This window comes from Salvelinus namaycush, chromosome 30 (assembly GCF_016432855.1).
Source record: "Salvelinus namaycush isolate Seneca chromosome 30, SaNama_1.0, whole genome shotgun sequence".
Taxonomy (NCBI): Eukaryota; Metazoa; Chordata; class Actinopteri; order Salmoniformes; family Salmonidae; genus Salvelinus; species Salvelinus namaycush.
The window spans coordinates 4,238,576-4,258,024 of record NC_052336.1 but is presented as its reverse complement, the minus strand read 5'-3'; the positions used below and the strand labels follow the sequence as shown (position 1 = coordinate 4,258,024).

The 19,449-nt window shown below is 44.7% G+C and overlaps 1 protein-coding gene across 3 annotated transcripts; it reads right to left on the bottom strand.

The window, feature by feature from the left end:
• Positions 1-989: 989 nt before the first annotated feature.
• Positions 990-19,222, bottom strand: LOC120025207 (lamin-L(III)-like). 3 transcript variants are annotated; one of them, XM_038969673.1, is made up of 11 exons: positions 18,829-19,222; positions 14,002-14,158; positions 13,395-13,520; positions 12,745-12,915; positions 9,903-10,028; positions 7,715-7,935; positions 5,343-5,565; positions 4,389-4,496; positions 4,104-4,220; positions 3,326-3,430; positions 990-2,037 (listed from the first exon to the last, which is right to left on the bottom strand). In XM_038969673.1, the coding sequence occupies exons 1-11, from the start codon at positions 19,191-19,193 to the stop codon at positions 1,999-2,001; spliced, it is 1,758 nt and encodes a 585-aa protein (XP_038825601.1). In that variant the 5' UTR covers positions 19,194-19,222; the 3' UTR covers positions 990-1,998. The 3 variants fall into 3 exon arrangements, with proteins under 3 accessions (XP_038825601.1, XP_038825600.1, XP_038825602.1); XM_038969672.1 differs by having other exon boundaries at positions 990-3,430; XM_038969674.1 differs by lacking the exon at positions 990-2,037 and having other exon boundaries at positions 3,321-3,876.
• Positions 19,223-19,449: the final 227 nt, after the last annotated feature.

The following is a 19,449-nucleotide window of genomic DNA, read 5'->3' as shown; positions in this document are numbered from 1 at the left end:
ACGTCTATGGTTTCCTGGGCAAGGATACTTTGGTGTAGCTGGAGTGGGACTGGTCCCAGTATCCACTGTACGCTCAGCAAGGAGACAATGACATGAGCAAGGAGACTGTGGTGTAGCTGGATTGAAACCAGGCCAGATCTCTCTAAGGATACAGTGGTGTTGCTGTAATGGGACTGGGCCCAGTCCTCATGCTGCTTCAACAAGGATACAAGATTAATTTCTATTAGAATCAGGCCCCGTCTCTACACTTTTTTAACAAAGACTTGGATCAAGGAGACAGCGATGAAAATGTTCTACCAAGGAACCTTCAGAGGACCAAACCTTTCTCTGCGAAGAAGACTTTTTATATATTTATAGACACCAGCCTTTGAGACTTACTCAGTTGAACGTAACTATTTTTCTAAAGACTGTTTTGTAAAAGAGTGATGAGATTAATGACAATGAAATTGATGTCCCACTTCCAATTTATGTTTGGCCCGGAGTTTTTCCCCAACCCTGTTCCCAGACTATACCTGCAAACATCTTTAAAGGACATTTCACTCAAATAAAAGCTTGTTAGATATTTGTAGCTATATTCCTCTGATGAACACTGTCTAATTTCCTGGTTTCCTGCTTCTAAACAACCAATGTTGCGGGACGTGGCTTCGTTTTTACATTAGATTACTTTGAGGTTTGAAAACATCTGACAAACTTTGATTTGAAAGTGTAATGTCCCTTTAAGTGACATTTGAAAACACTTTCCTGAGGACCACAAAGTCAGAAATGTTGCTTTGACGATCTGTGGTGTTTATACAAATCTTTAGTACCACTTCATACTAAGTTTGTCACTACAAACACTGTGGCTAATTACTGTTGTAATATCACTACTAGAGTAACTTCAGTATTACTAGATAGGTATAAGAGACCATTTTATGTAAAGGGTTATCCATTGTTTTTCCAGGCACAGGCTATACCAAACCACACCAACAATAAACCAAACACTTACATTGGTTAAGGAAAAATCTTTATTGAAATCATAAGTATTTTGGTGCATAAGGACAAGCCAACACTGAGTTTCTTCACAAGTCAATCGGACGTTTAGAGGATGTTAAAGTTAGTCGTTTTTCTAAAGAGAAACAATATTGCAAAGCCACCAAAGTACCTGTCAAACACGGGAAAACCATCCTGTCCACATACTTCAGAATGAACATGAGAAACTTCCACATTGTATTATGGATATATTCAGTGTATAACTCCTCTATCTCAATGGCAAAAAGTGCTGCAGGTTAAAGGGTAAAAATACCAGAAAACATTCATCTTACAGCTAGTTATAGCACTAACATACTGTAATACCATACACGAGTTTAACAATCTCTGTCATTTTCCCAACCAGGATTTTAAACATAGTCAGGACACAAGGCATATTCATACTGTGTGACAAATGAAACATATTTTCTTAAAAACTTTGACAATTGAATGATGTCGCATTTAAAGACTGTAAGGGGCATATGAATGTCACTCACAGCAAGCGGGAGGAGAGACGTGTTACGAACGCCAGAATAGCAGGACAAATGCCATGTCGCTGCTTAAAGAATACAAGCCTGGTCCCAGATCTGCCTGTGCTGTTTAGACAAATGACCATAGGAGTTGACTAGACAGCACAAACAGATCTGCAATTTTAAAGGGCTACCTATTATTTTTACAGGTACAGGCAACTACACAACCAGCCAAACTCCTGCATTAGTTTAGGAAAAATATGCATTGAAATCCCACACATTTGTGTAGCAGTGCTCCCAAATCACCATCAAGCTCCCACAGGGCACATAAATAATACCATTGGTGACACGGCCAGTGTCAAATGACACCCACTTCCCTGTGCAGTGCCCACGCTATGGTTCATGGCAAAGTAACGCACTATGTAGGGAATAGGATGTCATTGTAGCCTTTCCAGTGGTATTCCCGGGAATTCCCGGGTCGGATGCAGCATTCTCAGGTCAGAATTGTGAAAGGAGGGTGGAGTTACATAACGGAGCAACTCTCGTTTGTTCCCCCCGGCGCCTGGAAAACATAGAACACAGCCTCACAATGTCAGTGAAGAAATACAAACGCTCAGCCTCCTGACACATGCCTCATGCACACACTCAAACATACAAGTAGTACAGCAATGATCACTCACACCCCTCACACAAACAATTAGACTCATAATGTTGGCCAGCACACAGCAAGCACGGTTCATGCAGGGGTGAGGAACACACAGCAAGCTATGTCATCACAAGGGAGGAACAGCAGCCATTTGCAATGAGGTGTTGCAGGCCACTTCATTTTGGATGCACCCTAGGCTGTACTTAAGCCCACAGGCTCTGTTCAAAAGTAGTGCTTTAAAGAACCATTTTGATATTAAAAGAACATTTTGAAATGATTAAGGATTATGTATTAGAAATGTGTATGGTGCCAGTCAGCAATTGGAATAGGCTGATAGACGCCAAGCAGAGAGCTTTCAACCATGTCATTTTGTTTGGCATCTGATCATTTCATGATCATTTGAGTGCCATTTTTTAATATCATTTTGCCATCATCATCATCATCAGCAGCTTTGTTCAAAATACCTGGAATACAAGGAATGTCTTCATTACCCAATCCTGCAACTGTGTGAAACAGCCAGACCTTGTGTATTGTACATTTGTGAAGATCATTGCAATCAGGAACTCACACGTATTGATTGGATTTCTGGATAAATGGGAAATGAGTTGGAACCTCCAGTACCTGCATTTGTGTCTAAAAGAAATGGCTATTTAGAATGTTAGACCCCACAAAAGCCATAACAAGTGCCCTATATAGGGAATAGAATGCCATATGGGACTTACTATGGCACCCTACAGGTTAGGTTATGGAGCGTTAACAAGAGCTGTAGTAGGGATTAGACAAACAGGGGCTTCGACCCAAATGGCACCCTCTTCTTTATAGTGCACTATATAGGGAATAGGGGGCGATTTGGGACACATCCAGGGAGTCAACAGCCACGCTGTAGGCAGTCACCTCCTCACCTCCATCAGTCTGTGTGTCATGAGACAGGCTGTTCACAACACCAGACAGCACTTCCTTTTCCTTCTCTTGGGCTTTTCCATCAAGGGGAATGGAGATCAAAAACACAGTACTGATCAGTTTCCCCTGGGTACAGGCCTGGGTACAGCATTTACCTGTCTGCGGAGGAGCAGCGTGTGTGTCTGTATGTTTAGAGGTTTTCTGAGGCATGTGTCTATGTATGCATGTATGCATGTATGTATGTATGTATGTGTGGACAGATCAGTGTGGATTTACACATCTCCTGGTGTGTGTGTGTGTTTACCTGTCTCCTGAGGTAGTGAACATCACTCCCTTCCAATAACTCTTCATCAACCTCCACATCGGAGTCTTCCTCTCCTCTCTCCTGCACACGCAGCTCTGCGGTCTCCTAGTGATGATGACAGCCAATCAACATCAAACATCCGCTCACAGCTGAGTCGATTGGAGTAGAGTGAGGTTTCCCCCTAGACACTGATTTTGAGTCAGTTTTACATTTCCCCCACTAACGGTTAAGATTTGAACTGGTGGAGGGGAACCTGATCCTACATCTAAACCTAGAGAAAACTTCACACTGCTGCAAATTCCTTACATTAATGGTTGCATTCCAGTTCATCTTATTTGCAGGGTGCTTAAATCATAATTTGTGTGGTTCGTGAGACACAAAACACTTCCCCAGGTCTTGTGAGATATCAAGTGTCTCAGAGTAGGAGTGCTGATCTAGGAGCAGGTCCCCCTCTGTCCATGTCATCTTATTCATTGTGATGTAAAAGGCTGAGAGGTTTGATACATATGCCCCTAGATCCATCTACGCAGCACAGCTGCAATGAAGACAACCTGAAATGCAACAGACATCTCTGTGAGCTTAGGAGCTTAAAGATCTTTGCAAGATGGCTATTAGAGAAGTGCACAAGGATAGCAATCAAATTAACTATATTCACCCGTGTACAAGGATATGAATGAAATTAACTTGATTTCCCCTGGTGCATAAACATATAGAAATGTATTAAGTAGATTGGGCCAGTAGACTGGGTCGTGGTGGCCAGTAAGTATGGGTCGGTCACCTCTTCATCTGGGTTCAGTAGGGTGACAATCACATTGTTTACCGGACCCCAGTTCCTCTGGTTCTTCATGACCAGGTCACCTGGAGAGGCCTCTCCGCCTGCCTCCGAACCCCAGATCTGACACACACAATCACAGTCCCACACGGTCAGCTGGCAACAATGCATCTTTTAAATGTTATTTCAGTTTTACTAATCATTTTTGGAGATGAGGACCATTGTATATGGAGGCCTGGTTAGTTTCCCCCAATACATACATGTGTGTATTAGGTGCATGCATGTACTCACAGTGAGGGTGTTGCCCCCAGCCAGTATGTAGGAAGGGGGGATCTGGAAGAACAGTTCAGGAGAGTCCAGGTGACTCCTCCTCACCACCCAGCCCCCTAGTGGCTGCTCCTGGAACAGCAGAAAAAACAGCCAGGTCGTATTCATTAGGCATGTCCAATAAGGACTGCTTGTTCTGTTGCAAAATGTTTACAACGGTGAGCCCTAATGAATACGACCCAGATGAAATTCAGATTGGGGACAGCAGCACGTTGAGCTGGGCATACTGGAGCAAAATGTTTTGCAATGGAAAACAATGGTCTCTTTTCTAAAAATTGGACAAGTTCAAGTAGCACCTCCGGTTTAAAAACGCTTCGCCCTACTGAACACAACCCAGATCTTTCACACAGTTTCAGAGACTGGAATCGTTGTCAGGATACATTTGCATTGCAATGACACAAAACACTGGACTTAAAGAGACTGTCTCAATGACACCCTATCCCTCATCTAGTACTCTACTGGTTAACCAGTGGCCTGGGTGACTTTAGAGACTCTACTGGTTAACCAGTGGCCTGGGTGACTTTAGACTCAAAGTAGTGCACTAAGTAGAGACGTGGAGCTTCAGATTCACTCAACATTGTCTGATTGGTCGAAGCGAGGCGGTAGGTACTTCAAGATTAATAAGGATTCAATGGTCAAACTGCCTTGTCCTTTTGTGATATTACAACAAAGAAATTACAAACACTTATTTCCATCTCTGACATCATCGCACGCACCATACAATAACACAATATGTACTGCATTTCATAACCATGCTGCACGACGCTCCTCAGCTCAGCAACAACAATGACAATGCTGGTGGGGCGGCCAGTGGCACCGTTTCCCCCTACTGCGGATTCCATCTTTAATTGGTCAGAGCGGGTGTTAAGTTCACAGACACTCCTTCTAAATGGTCAGAGCAAGGCAGTAGGTAGGTACCTTCTCAGAGTTGTTCTTCAGCGTGACGTAGTTCCCCTTCAGGTCTATCTCCGACACCATCATGTGACTGTGGGCCTTGGCGTGCTGCGAGACCTTGTAGGCTGGCGACGACCCCGTGCCACCTTCATTCTTGCGTTTCTTCCCACGGACAACTCGGCGAGTGCCGTGTCCATGCGTGCGTGCCACGGCCCCATGCTGGGAGGGGCTCGGGGAGAGGTGGAGTCTGGAAACACAGAACAACGTCAGGAAGATGTTTGGGAAACCCTGGTTTCTATGTTTTATCTACTGTGCTCCATCTTTGCTGCCATCTAGTGACTTGTTTTATGTATGACTCCCTTGTTCTCACTAAATGTACCCTCTCCTATTCAAGACCACGACTACTTTGTCTTTTCTAATACTTCTAACCTTAATATGCATTTTTGATAATATATCTACATCACAATTTTGAATGTATATTTCCTACTGCCGTGTGGCTCAGATGGTAGAGCATGGCACATGCAACACCAGGGTTGTGGGTTCGATTCCCACAGAGGACCATTACGAACAAATATGAAAATGTAAGCACTCACTACTAAGTCACTCTGGATAAGAGCTCTGCTAAATAACTAAAATGGAAATGACGTTCACTATGTTGTGTCCACCAATGACTTCTGTAACCCCTTCCTCTTCAAATCAGGGTTAAGTAGAAGATGGTTTGTTCAAAAGAAGGCTGGTTATCATTGTAACTCCCTGATGAAGGCCAGTTTAAATATAGGCTTTTTAACTAATTATATGAAGAGTGTCTTGGTCCTCTTAGTTTTTTATGTTTGGAAAGGACCTTGTAACCGTGTGTGTGTGTGTGTGTGTGTGTGTGTGTGTGTGTGTGTGTGTGTGTGTGCGCGTGCCAGACCCGGGTTCAAATTAAGGTTGACCCCAAAGATTTGAATACTTCAGAATGGATTTGCTTTACTCAGATTTGATTTACTAGAATTCACCCTTTCAAAACGTATTTGAACCAGATCTGAGGTGTACGTACATTTGTATGCGTGTGAAGGCACGCACCTGCATGCAAATTGTACCCTCACTAATGTCTCCATTTCCCCTCACCTGCTCTAACCCCCTCACCTCCAGTCTCTCTCTATCCCCCCTCACCTCCTCTCCCTCCAGTCTCTCTCTACGCCCCCCTCACCTCCTCTCCCTCCAGTCTCTCTCTACGCCCCCCGCACCTCCAATCTCTCTCTACGCCCCCTCACCTCCTCTCCCTAGTCTCTACGCCCCCCTCACCTCCTCTCCCTCCAGTCGCTCTCTACGCCCCCCTCACCTCCTCTCTCTCTCTAACCCCCTCACCTCCAGTCTCTCTCTACGCCCCCCTCACCTCCAGTCTCTCTCTACGCCCCCCTCACCTCCAATCTCTCTCTACGCCCCCCTCACCTCCAATCTCTCTCTACGCCCCCCTCACCTCCAATCTCTCTCTACGCCCCCCTCACCTCCAATCTCTCTCTACGCCCCCTCACCTCCAATCTCTCTCTACGCCCCCTCACCTCCTCTCCCTAGTCTCTAAGCCCCCCTTACCTCCTCTCCCTCCAGTCTCTCTCTACGCCCCCCTCACCTCCAGTCTCTCTCTACGCCCCCTCACCTCCTCTCCCTAGTCTCTACGGCCCCCTCACCACCTCTCCCTCCAGTCTCTCTCTACGGCCCCCTCACCTCCTCTCCCTCCAGTCTCTCTCTACGCCCCCCTCATTTCCTCTCCCTCCAGTCTCTCTCTACGCCCCCCTCACCTCCTCTCCCTCCAGTCTCTCTCTACCCCCCTCACCTCCTCTCCCTCCAGTCTCTCTCTACACCCCCCTCACCTCCTCTCCCTCCAGTCTCTCTCTACGCCCCCCTCACCTCCAATCTCTCTACGCCCCCCTCACCACCAATCTCTCTCTACGCCCCCTCACCTCCTCTCCCTAGTCTCTACGCCCCCCTCACCTCCTCTCCCTCCAGTCTCTCTACGCCCCCCTCATTTCCTCTCCCTCCAGTCTCTCTCTACGCCCCCCTCACCTCCAATCTCTCTACGCCCCCCTCACCACCAATCTCTCTCTACGCCCCCTCACCTCCTCTCCCTAGTCTCTACGCCCCCCTCACCTCCTCTCCCTCCAGTCTCTCTCTACGCCCCCCTCATTTCCTCTCCCTCCAGTCTCTCTCTACCCCCCTCACCTCCTCTCCCTCCAGTCTCTCTCTACGCCCCCCTCACCTCCAGTCTCTCTCTACGCCCCCCTCATTTCCTCTCCCTCCAGTCTCTCTCTACGCCCCCCTCACCTCCTCTCCCTAGTCTCTACGCCCCCCTCACCTCCTCTCCCTCCAGTCTCTCTACGCCCCCCTCACCTCCAGTCTCTCTATTTCCTCCTCACCTCTGCTCCTCTCCCTCCAGCATCTTGCGGTAGGCGTTGATCTCCATGTCCAGGGCCAGCTTGACATCCAGCAGCTGCTCATAGTCCTCCAGCTGGCTCTGCATCTGGGCCCGCATGGCCGACATCTCCTCGTCCTTGTGGCTCAGTCGCTGCTGCCACACCTCGCGCTCCCGGTCCAGGGTCCGCTCCAGCTCCCGCACACGTCCCTCTAAGGCCCCGTTCTGAGGGGAGATAGAGGGGGAGGGGAGGAGACAGAGAGAAAAGATTCAGAGAGAAATAGGGGTTGTGAGAAAGTCATCCACACACAACTTTCAGACTCCCTGACACCAGTCAACATACAGTCGTGGCCAAAAGTTTAAAGAACGACACCATTATTTATTTACACAAAGTTTGCTGCTTCAGTGTCTTTAGATATTTTTGTCAGATGTTACTATGGAATACTGAAATATAATTACAAGCATTTCATAAGTGTCAAAGGCTTTTATTGACAATTACATGAAGTTGATGCAAAGAGTCAATATTTGCAGTGTTGACCCTTCTTTTTCAAGACCTCTGCAATCCACCCTGGCATGCTGTCAATTAACTTCTGGGCCACATCCTGACTGATGGTAGCCCATTCTTGCATAATCAATGCTTGGAGTTGGTCAGAATTTGTGGGGTTTTGTTTGTCCACCTGCCTCTTGAGGATTGACCACAAGTTCTCAATGGGATTAATGTCTGGGGAGTTTCCTGGCCATGGACCCAACATATCAATGTTTTGTTCCCCGAGCCAATTAGTTATCACTTTTGCCTTATGGCAAGGTGCTCCATCATGCTGGAAAAGGCATTGTTCATCACCAAACTGTTCCTGGATGGTTGGGAGAAGTTGCTCTCGGAGGATGTGTTGGTACCATTCTTTATTCATGACTGTGTTCTTAGGCAAAATTGTGAGTGAGCCCACTCCCTTGGCTGAGAAGCAACCCCACACATGAATGGTCTCAGGATGCTTTACTGTTGGCATGACACAGGACTGATGGTAGCGCTCAACTGGTCTTCTCCGGACAAGCTTTTTTCCGGATGCCCCAAACAATCGGAAAGGGGATTCATCAGAGAAAATGACATTACCCCAGTCCTCAGCAGGCAAATCCCTGTACCTTTTGCAGAATATCAGTCTGTCCCTGATGTTTTTCCTGGAGAGAAGTGGCTTCTATGCTGCCCTTCTTGACACCAGGCCATCCTCCAAAAGTCTTCGCCTCACTGTGCGTGCAGATGCACTCACACCTGCCTGCTGCCATTCCTGAGCAAGCTCTGTACTGGTGGTGCCCCGATCCCGCAGCTGAATCAACTTTAGGAGACAGTCCTGGTGCTTGCTGGACTTTCTTAGGTGCCCTGAAGCCTTCTTCACAACAATTGAACCGCTCTCCTTGAAGTTCTTGATGATCTGATAAATGGTCAATTTAGGTGCAATCTTACTGGCAGCAATATCCTTGCCTGTGAAGCCCTTTTTGTGCAAAGCAATGATGACGACACGTGTTTCCTTGCAGGTAACCATGATTGACAGAGGAAGAATAATGATTCCAAGCACCACCCTCCTTTTGAAGCTTCCAGTCTGTTATTCAAAGTCAATCAGCATGACAGAGTGATCTCCAGCCTTGTCCTCATCAACACTCACACCTGTGTTAACGAGAGAATCACTGACATGATGTCAGCTGGTCCTTTTGTGGCAGGGCTGAAATGGAGTGGAAATGTTTTTTGGGGAATTCAGTTCATTTGCATGGCAAAGAGGGACTTTGCAATTAATTGCAATTCATCTGATCACTCTTCATAACATTCTGGAGTATATGCAAATTGCCATCATACAAACTGAGTCCGCAGACTGTGAAAATTTATATTTGTGTCATTCTCAAAACTTTTGGCCACGACTCTACATAGTGATCTCCAACATCAAAAGCCTTATTATATCTCTAGTCTGTTGTTTTTCAGTCTGAAACCAGTCAAATGTTCTTGTACTATAGTAAAGCCCTAGCAGCAGCTTGGTAGGTACCGGTTTCTGGAATGTCACTCACACACCTCCGGGGTGAAGTGTTCCCTAGCTACAGATCTAGGATCAGCTTCACTTCCCCAATCCTAAGCATAACCATTAGTGGGGGAAATGCAAAACTGATCAGCATCTATGGGCAACCTTACCCTACACACATACAGCAAGTACCTGTTTTTGGAAGTGATTGAGTTGTGAGGAGAGGGTCTCGATGCGGAGCTTGGTGCCAGACAGCTCCTCTCTGGTGGACGAGGCAAAGTCACTACTCTTCAGCGCCGTCTGATGGGCATTCTCCAGCTGTCAACACCCACGTTACATACACACCAAATGAAAATCAATGTGTTAATGTCATAAGTTTTGACATGAGACTGAGCTACATTATATGTTTACCATAAGCCACAAATTTGAAGAAAAAAAAAGAGAAAAAAAATAACATTCGGATTTACAGCAATGTTTCTAAATAACTTCATATGAGTAGAGGTACCTAACATACCAGAGTCAACTGCATACATGTTGAATACTTGAGGTGAACTTGATTTGACCAGTACATGTGGTGGACTGGGTTTGCACTTTGGGACAAGTCTGTTGGTTCCATTTTACAGAGCAAGCCAGATAAGGTGTACCTCAAGTGTTTGCTATTGGCTACAATATGACGACACTTCTACCTAACACAGGCTGGACCGGTGAGAATACCTTTATCAGCTGGACAAAGCTCTCCCTAATCTGCACTGTCATCTTCCTCACTCCTCTTTTCTCTTCCGTCATCATGCACTCCTGCTCTAACAGTGTGCACGACACACACCGCGACTCCCTGACACACAGCTCTCGCTGAGAAACACACATTCAGATATACACCAGAAACACACACAGTGCCAGTCAAAAGTTTGGACACCTACTCATTCAAGGGTTTTTCTTTATTTTTACTATTTTCTACATTGTAGAATAATAGTGAAGACATCAAAACAATGAAATAACACATGGAATCATGTTGTAACCAAAGAAAAGTGTTAAATCAAAATATATTTTATATTTGAGATTCTTCAAAGTAGCCACCCTTTGGCTTGATGACAGCTTTGCACACTCTTGGCATTCTCTCAACCAGCTTTAAAAAAAAATGTAACTAGGCAAGTCAGTTGAGAACTAATTCGTATTTACAATGACGGCCTACTTGTAAAGCCCCCCCAGCCAAACCCTCCCCTAACCCAGACGACGCTGGGCCAATTGTGCGCCGCCCTATGGGTCTCCCGATCATGGCTGGTTGTGATACAGCCCGGGATCGAACCCAGGTCTGTAGTGCTTCTTCTAGCACAACAACGTAGTGCCTTAGACTGCTGCGCCACTCCGGACCAGCTTCATGAGGTAGTCACCAGGAATGTATTTCAATTAACAGGTGTGCCTTGTTAAAAGTTAAATAGTAGAATTTATTTCCTTCTTAATGCGTTTGAGCCAATCAGTTGTGTTGTGACAAGGTTGGGGTGGTATACAGAATTTCACACTATTTGGTAAGACCATATTATGGCAAGAACAGCTCAAATAAGCAAAGAAAAATGACAGTCCATCATTACTTTAAGACATGAATGTCAATCAATGAGGAAATTGTAAAGAACTTTGAAAGTTTCTTCAAGTGCAGTCACAAGAACCATCAAGCGCTTTGATGAAACAGGCTCTCATGAGGACCGCCACAGGAAAGGAAGACCCAGAGTTACCTCTGCTGCAGAAGATAAGTTCATTAGAGTTAACTGCATCTTAGATTGCAGTCCAAATAAATGCTTCACAGAGTTCAAGTAACAGACACATCTCAACATCAACTGTTCAGAGGAGACTGTGTGAATCAGGCCTTCATGGTGAATTGCTGCAAAGAAACCACTACTAAAGGACACCAATAAGAAGAAGGGACTTGCTTGGCCAAGAAACACAAGCAATGGACATTAGACCGGTGGAATGTGTCTTTTGGTCTGAGGAGTCCAAATATGAGATTTTGGGTTCCAACCGCCGCAGAGTAGGTGAGGGGATGATTTCCACATGTGTGGTTCCCACCGTGAAGCATGGATGAGGTGGTGTGATGGTGCTTTTCTGGTGACACTGCGATTTATTTAGAATTCAAGGCCCACTTAACCAGCATGGCTACCACAGCATTCTGCAGCGATACGCTATCCCATCTGGTTTGCGCTTAGTGGGACTATCATTTGTTTTTCAACAGGACAATGACCCAACACACCTCCAGGCTGTGTAAGAGCTATTTGACCAAGAAGGAGAGTGATGGAGTGTGCATCAGATGACCTGGCCTCTACAATTCCCCGACCTCAACCAAATTGAGATGTTTGGGATGAGTTGGACCGCAGAGTGAAGGAAAAGTAGCCATCAAGTGCTCAGCATGTGGGAACTCCTTCAAGACTGTGCGAAAAGTATTCTAGGTGAAGCTGGTTGAGAGAATTCCAAGAGTTTGCAAAGCTGTCATCAAGCCAAAGGGTGGCTACTTTGAAGAATATCAAATATATTTTGATTTGTTTAACACTTTTCTGGTTACTACATGATTCCATATGTGTTCTTTCATAGTTTTGATGTGTTCACTATTATCCTACAATGTAGAAAATAGTACAAATAAAGAAAAAACCTTGAATGAGTAGGGTTGTCCAAACTTTTGACTGGTATTGTACATACACACAAACCTCAACATAATCTAAAATATACTGTGTCTGTAAAATGTACATAGGTTCAGAACTGTGTTAAACATCACAGCATAGTTGAAAAATATATGGCATATAGAAATCAAAACTGAATGGTCTTCAGAGATAGATGGGATGGGTTGAGGATTGCTGGGTGGGACTAAAACGATCTGCCCTTGAGCAAAGCACTTAACCCAAAAACAATAAGCTGGAAGTAGAAGCCTAACGGTTGTTGTCCATTAGTTTACTCCAATTAGGGGAGGTAGGGCTGGGGATATATGATCTATTTTAAAAAGAGACAGGGAGGCGGAGAGGGAGAGAGAGTGAAAGAAAGAGAGTGTGAGTACCTTGGCATTGAAATTCTTCTCCAGATCCTCTTTATACTGCTGGATTTGTCCATCGTGCTCCTGCCGTAGCTGCTGCATGGCCTCGGCCAACTTACTCTCAAATTCTTTCTGTCTCCCAGAATCCACCTCCACCAGGCGACTCTCGTGTCTGCTCCGGATCTCCCTGACCTCCTACACACATGCGTGCGCGCACACACACACACCGACATGAACAGACACACACGCCTACCGCAGGAAGACGACATGGGTCACATTCCATTCTAACCCCTAGTCCTCTCCCAGACCCTATCCCCCCCCCCCACCACCACCCCTTCTACTCAACATGGAGGAAACGACATGGGCCACATTCCATTTCAATCCCCAGCTCTTAACCATTTCTTCTCACCCTCCTACCCCTAGCCACTTCATTAACCCCTTCCCTCCTGCAGGCTGTGGATACCCCACACCTCCTAGAAAGACAGGCAGAGACAACATTGAGTTTGATATCTTACTATTATTAGTATTTGCCAATAGTTACCCACTTCAACAACCAATCAATCTGACTTCTGTGGTAATAGTGGGCCACATGTGATGTCTTTCTTATGCAGCAGTTACTGCAGTGTGTGTGTTTGTCAAGTGTGTGTGTGTGTGTGTGTGTGTGTGTGTGTTACCTGTTCGCCAATGTGTCTCTGGAACTCCAGCTGTTCCCGTAGCGTCTGCACCTGGTTCTCCAGGTCCACCCTCCTCAACATCTCAGAGTTCAGCTGGGTCTTGGTCTCCGCCAGCGCACACTCCAACTGAGACAAGGAGTCAGAGATCACCTTTTGCATTCAAGGACTTAACATTTAGCCAAAACGAAGCAACCCCCCTCGTAAATTACCTAGCCACATCTCATAACAGCCCATAAGCGTCTTCTCAGTAGATGCTCGCAAGCTAATGTTAGCCAACCTACACTAGTACCAGCTTAAACCTATGGCTAGCCAAACTAGTTAGCTTTAGACTATTTAAAAATAAATCATAACAGGAGAATCAAAAGGTTGAATCAGCGCATCTCTAGGCAGAATATACTTTGTTTTGTCTGATGCGGTTTAATGCCTTTTGCGTTGTCACCCACTCCTTCTCAGAGCTGCGTTCACACCGACACAGAACCTGATGCATAACACTGTCAAAATGCTGCAAAAACATCTGTATGTGGTGTTGGTTTAATTGTATTTAACTTTAAACAAAACATTAAATTAACCTCACTAGAAGGCCTATAGATGGCAGTCTAGTCCTTACATTGGCCACCTGGGCCTGTAGGTCAGTGACGTCATCCGCCTGTCTTCTGTTATCTGCCAGTTGATTGGCCAGCTCTGCATCTTTAGAGTTGAGGACCGCCTCCAAGTTCCTCCACTGACCCATGGCCATGTTACACTCTGCTTCCTTCTTCTGGTTCCTGGTAGGATGAAAAAGAGAGGACAGGTGGTTACTATGGTTCCAGGAAGGAGGAGAGATGAGAGAAGACAGGTGGTTACTATGGTTCCTGGAAGGAGGAGAGATGAGAGAAGACAGGTGGTTACTATGGTTCCTGGAAGGAGGAGAGATGAGAGAAGAGAGGTGGTTACTATGGTTCCTGGAAGGAGGAGAGATGAGAGAAGAGAGGTGGTTACTATGGTTCCTGGAAGGAGGAGAGATGAGAGAAGACAGGTGGTTACCATGGTTCCAGGAAGGAGGCAAAAGTGATAGAAAGAAGCGAGAGGTCAGGGAGGTTAGTATGATTCCTGGAAGGAGTGAAGAGAGATGACAAGAGACGAGAAGATATGGCGTCCAATGTTCCTGGTGGGAGGAAAAAGAGATCACATTTAAATTTGAGTAATTTAGCAGACGCTCTTATCCAGAGTGACTTACAGGAGCATTTTGGGTTAAGCGCTTTGCTCAAGGGCAGATGGCCAAAATGTTCATTTAGTCAGCTCGGGATTTGAACTAGCAACCTTTCATGACTACAAACTTCAAGGAGGTTAGCCAACTTTGGTGTCACAGGGACTACCTGTTAGTGGGACTAGGTCCCCATCTAGTGGCCTTCATGTGTATTGCACCTAGAGTATGTGACGTTGCATTGTTGTCTATCCCTCCTAGCGTTCTGTTTTGAACATGACTGAAGTTAAAGCGCAACTGAATGCAAGAACCAACTTCTCTGGTTGAAATGTGGCATTACTCAAACATGTATTCCAGTGTCAAAATTGACAAAAAAGTGTAAGTATGATAATTTTGGCCATAAAGTCAGTATTATTCCAAAACAAAGTAGTGTGATATTTGTCTAACGAGTTCGTCACGACTTATTTGGGGTTGGGTTTTGATTTCGATCATGCCCACTATAAAGGGATTGTAGCGCCTACGGCGAATTGTCATGCACCGAGAAACAGCTGTGCAGATTGCGCTCTATCTAATCATACCGAAGAACACATACAGTTAGACAGACCTGCCCACAGACCTGCACCTCGGACTTGTTTACATAAGACAACACATTAACAAATGGTGGAGTTGGTTTTGCATGGCCCCAGGGGCCGATGCCCCGGGTGGGTAGAGATTTCACATTAAGGACCAATGGAATGGTCTAAAATGAGCAAACTCTGCCTACCCGGGGGCACCGGGCCATGCAAAATCAACTTGACCATTATTATGTTGAAAGAAAACTTGGCCCAGAAGCCCTTTATGAAGTGGCCACTTGCTGTGGTGTTTGATAGGGATCACTCTAGTCTGCCTAGTGGTTGACTTGGACTGAAATAGGTGCCGGTAGCCTACTCCTTTTGGGTGCCGGTACTGTTTATATTTAGGTGCAGGAACTCCATAATGCTTTTGAGCTAATATTCTATTTGAGGTGCAGGAACTCAAGCAGTTGACCTCTTGCACAAGTCAAGCACAGTCTGAGAATTGACTGGAGGTGATGCGTGCACTTGTATCCCAACTGCCACTTGTCAATATTCCAAAATCCTGAACCCATTAGTGAGCATCTTGTATCCTGCCATGACTTGCTTTGTTATTTATTTTGCCTTTATTTAACTAGGCAAGTCAGTTAAGAACAAATTCTTATTTTCAATGACGGCCTGGGAACAGTGGGTTAACTGCCTTGTTCAGGGGCAGAACGACAGATTTTGTACCTTGTCAGCTCGGGGATTTGAACTTGCAACCTTTCGGTTAACTAGTCCAATGCTCTAACCACTAGGCTACCTGCCGCTTTACATGATTCACTATGAAACAGTGCCAGAAAGACGCATACCAATAGAGAGAAAGTTGAAACAAACAGAACGGCACCGAAGCACATACCCGCCAGTGATTTGATAGGCTGATTCATCTAACGTGGCTTTCCTGCTCAATGTGCCTGATAGCTAGCTTCATTGACAAACACAGATGGAACTTAGCCTGCTAGCTAGCTTCATTGACAAACACAGATGGAACTTAGCCTGCTAGCTAGCTTCATTGACAAACACAGATGGAACTTAGCCTGCTAGCTAGCTTCATTGACAAACACAGATGGAACTTAGCCTGCTAGCTAGCTTCATTGACAAACACAGATGGAACTTAGCCTGCTAGTGATTTTGGGCTCTGATAAACAGCGTATAGCTTATGCTGTATTTACAATCGTTTGCCAGCTTGCTGATTAAGGTTGGAACGAATCAGTCCTGTGCAGCTGTTGTTTATTCATGTTCTGTATGATGTCATGTTTCATGTGAACCCCAGGAAGAGTAGCTGCTGCTTTTGCAACAGTTAAACGGGGATCCAAATAAAATACCAAATAAATAGCTCCGTGTGCGCAGCAGCAGACTGGATATTCATCTGCATTGCACTGCTAACTTGAGAAATACTGCACCAAACACCTAGCTAGGATGTAAAATTGCACAACAAAAATGTCCTCGGCAAAAAGGTCAAAATTAATTACAGATTTCTTGATTAATCTTAGATCAATTGTGACTATTTTGGGGAGGTGGTAGGCTAGTGGCTCTGTTGTTGCTACGGTGTCTCAAAAGCGACAAAATGAAAAAGAGAGAAATTATTTCAGAGAGAAAAACAGCTCCCTTGGACCTTTTTTTAAAGAAGAAATAGATTTCAGTCTTGCGGGTGTGTTATCGTACACGGTGTGTTATCGTACACGGTGTGTTATCGTACACGGTGTGTTATCGTACACGGTGTGTTATCGTACACGGTGTGTTATCGTACACCCACATCGAACCACACCCCCAAGACTGAAATCAAATTTTTCTTTAAAAAAAGGTCCAAGGGTGCCATTTTTACCTCAATATCAAATCATTTCTGGGTAACAATTAAGTACCTTACTGATTTCAAATAAAATGTTCACAGTAAAAAAAATATGTATATCTAAAATAGCTTCTTAGCAAAGAGTAATTTCTCAAGCAAGAATTTTGCTAGGACTGTCAGAATGGTCTGAATGGGGAGGGGAAAACTGACAACTGTCTGTTATTGGCAGAGAGGCTTGGAACGCTTTCTGATTGGTCTATTAACTAATTCACAGCATGGTGATGTAATCACGGAAGGCCAAAACCCTCATCCCACCAAAACAGGCTGAAATTTCAGGTGGTCTTTCAAACCACTTTTACACTAAAAGTGCATTATCATTTTCACAAATTCACAGTATTAGTCCAACCTCAGTGTGAAAATGTATATAAAACTCAGGAAAATCACATTTGACTGCACGGAGCCTTTAAATGAGCAACAGAAAAACAAGGGGAATCACTGAGTTCAGTCGTCCTTTAAATCTTAGCTCCGAATCTTTGCCATTATTACAACACAAACACCTGGTGGGAGGAAAAGAGACGACAGAAGTCTGATGGTTACTATGGTTCCTGTTAGGATAGAATAGAGATGACAGAAGACTGATGGTTACTATGGTTCCTGTTAGGATAGAATAGAGATGACAGAAGTCTGATGGTTACTATGGTTCCTGTTATGATAGAATAGAGATGACAGAAGTCTGATGGTTACTATGGTTCCTGTTATGATAGAATAGAAATGACAGAAGTCTGATGGTTACTATGGTTCCTGTTATGATAGAATAGAGATGACAGAAGTCTGATGGTTACTATGGTTCCTGTTATGATAGAATAGAGATGACAGAAGTCTGATGGTTACTATGGTTCCTGTTATGATAGAATAGAGATGACAGAAGTCTGATGGTTACTATGGTTCCTGTTATGATAGAATAGAGATGACAGAAGTCTGATGGTTACTATGGTTCCTGTTATGATAGAATAGAGATGACAGAAGTCTGATGGTTACTATGGTTCCTGTTATGATAGAATAGAGATGACAGAAGTCTGATGGTTACTATGGTTCCTGTTAGGATAAAATAGAGATGACAGAAGTCAAGTGCTTATATGCTTCACTTCCCAAAGGGAGGGATATTAGAGATAGTTGTTTATTCTGGGTATAATTCAATTGTTACTTTTATTGTGGATGTTAATACACGGCATATGGTTCTATTGATATTAGGCTACTATTATGATATTGTGGTTATTAAAACAAGAGATAGCAGAAGGATAATAATAACAGGAGGATATTCACATGCTTCTTATTAGGAAAGAAAGATGACAAACCAAATCTCTCTGAGGTCTCTTCCTCAAAAGGTAATCATGGATATGCCTTACTATCTGCAGATCATATTGTGCAAAGACAAACATTATATTATCATAAATGGGGAACCCTACTCTCCAAGGGTGTCTAAAGGGAGTGGGGATATGCAAAAAACACTAACAATTCACACGTGTATAATACACAGTTATACATGGGTGAAATAGAACAAATATAAGCACCGACCTAATTATTATTATTTAAATGGGGAATTTGCGATTGTTTAATTAATGATAAAGGCTACACATTGATTTTTGAAGAATTTAACTTAGAAATGCATCATTAGCTTAATTCAACTTTCGTATGCAAATATAAACTTTTTACTGCAACAATTTAGGCCTAATTGCAAACTAACACTTTATGCTATTTTTATTTTTTTAAACTATGGATCTCAACACTCAATGACAACAGCGCGAATGTACAGGACAAACATAGATACATAGATACATAGATTGGATTGTAGGTTATTATATCTAACGTTACCTGGCTTGTAGTTTGCTATGCTCTTCAGAAAGATGACCCATCTCTATCTGCAGCCGGGCCCTATCGTTAGCCAGCACGTCCAAGCTCTTCCTCGCGTCGGCCAACTCGGTCTCGTACAGCCGCCGAACGTTGGCCGTCTCCCGGGTCGTGGACTCCTCTTTCTCCTCCAGGAGAAGCAGCATTGAGGACTTGTCATTCTCCAGCTGGCGGACCCGCTCTATGTAGGCGGCCAGGCGGTCGTTCAGGTGGCTAAGCTCCTCTTTCTCCTGGCTTCGGGAGAGCCGGGTTGGGCTGGTGCTGGACGGGCCGGCGCCGCTTCGTCGGGAGGAGCGAGTTGAGCGACTGGTTGAGGTAACTGAAGCCATGGCGCGTTCTCATGTGACTGCATGCGCTGGGTTTGGGCTGAGTTTGCACCAATAATTTATGTATACACTAGATGACTTTTAGGGGGCGCTGTGTTGAAGCCACCGTGCCTCCATCTTGGCACTCCCTCAACGTTGTAAAACATTTAGGAAGCTATAGAGATGCATGTATTAATGTCTACATTCGTTTTGCCACATTCATTATATTACATACACCTTAATGCATACTTTTACATTCATATTATGAGAGCTAAACATA

Excerpts from the sequence above, each read along its gene's own strand:
- LOC120025207 (XM_038969672.1), bottom strand. The coding sequence starts at position 19,193 with ATGGCTTCAGTTACCTCAACCAGTCGCTCAACTCGCTCCTCCCGACGA. Across the intron at positions 12,916-13,394 it reads AGAGACACATTGGCGAACAG|GAGGTCAGGGAGATCCGGAG; the intron begins GTAACACACACA and ends GCATGTGTGTAG. Across the intron at positions 5,566-7,714 it reads CTGGAGGGAGAGGAGCAGAG|ACTCCACCTCTCCCCGAGCC; the intron begins GTGAGGAGGAAA and ends CTGTGTTTCCAG.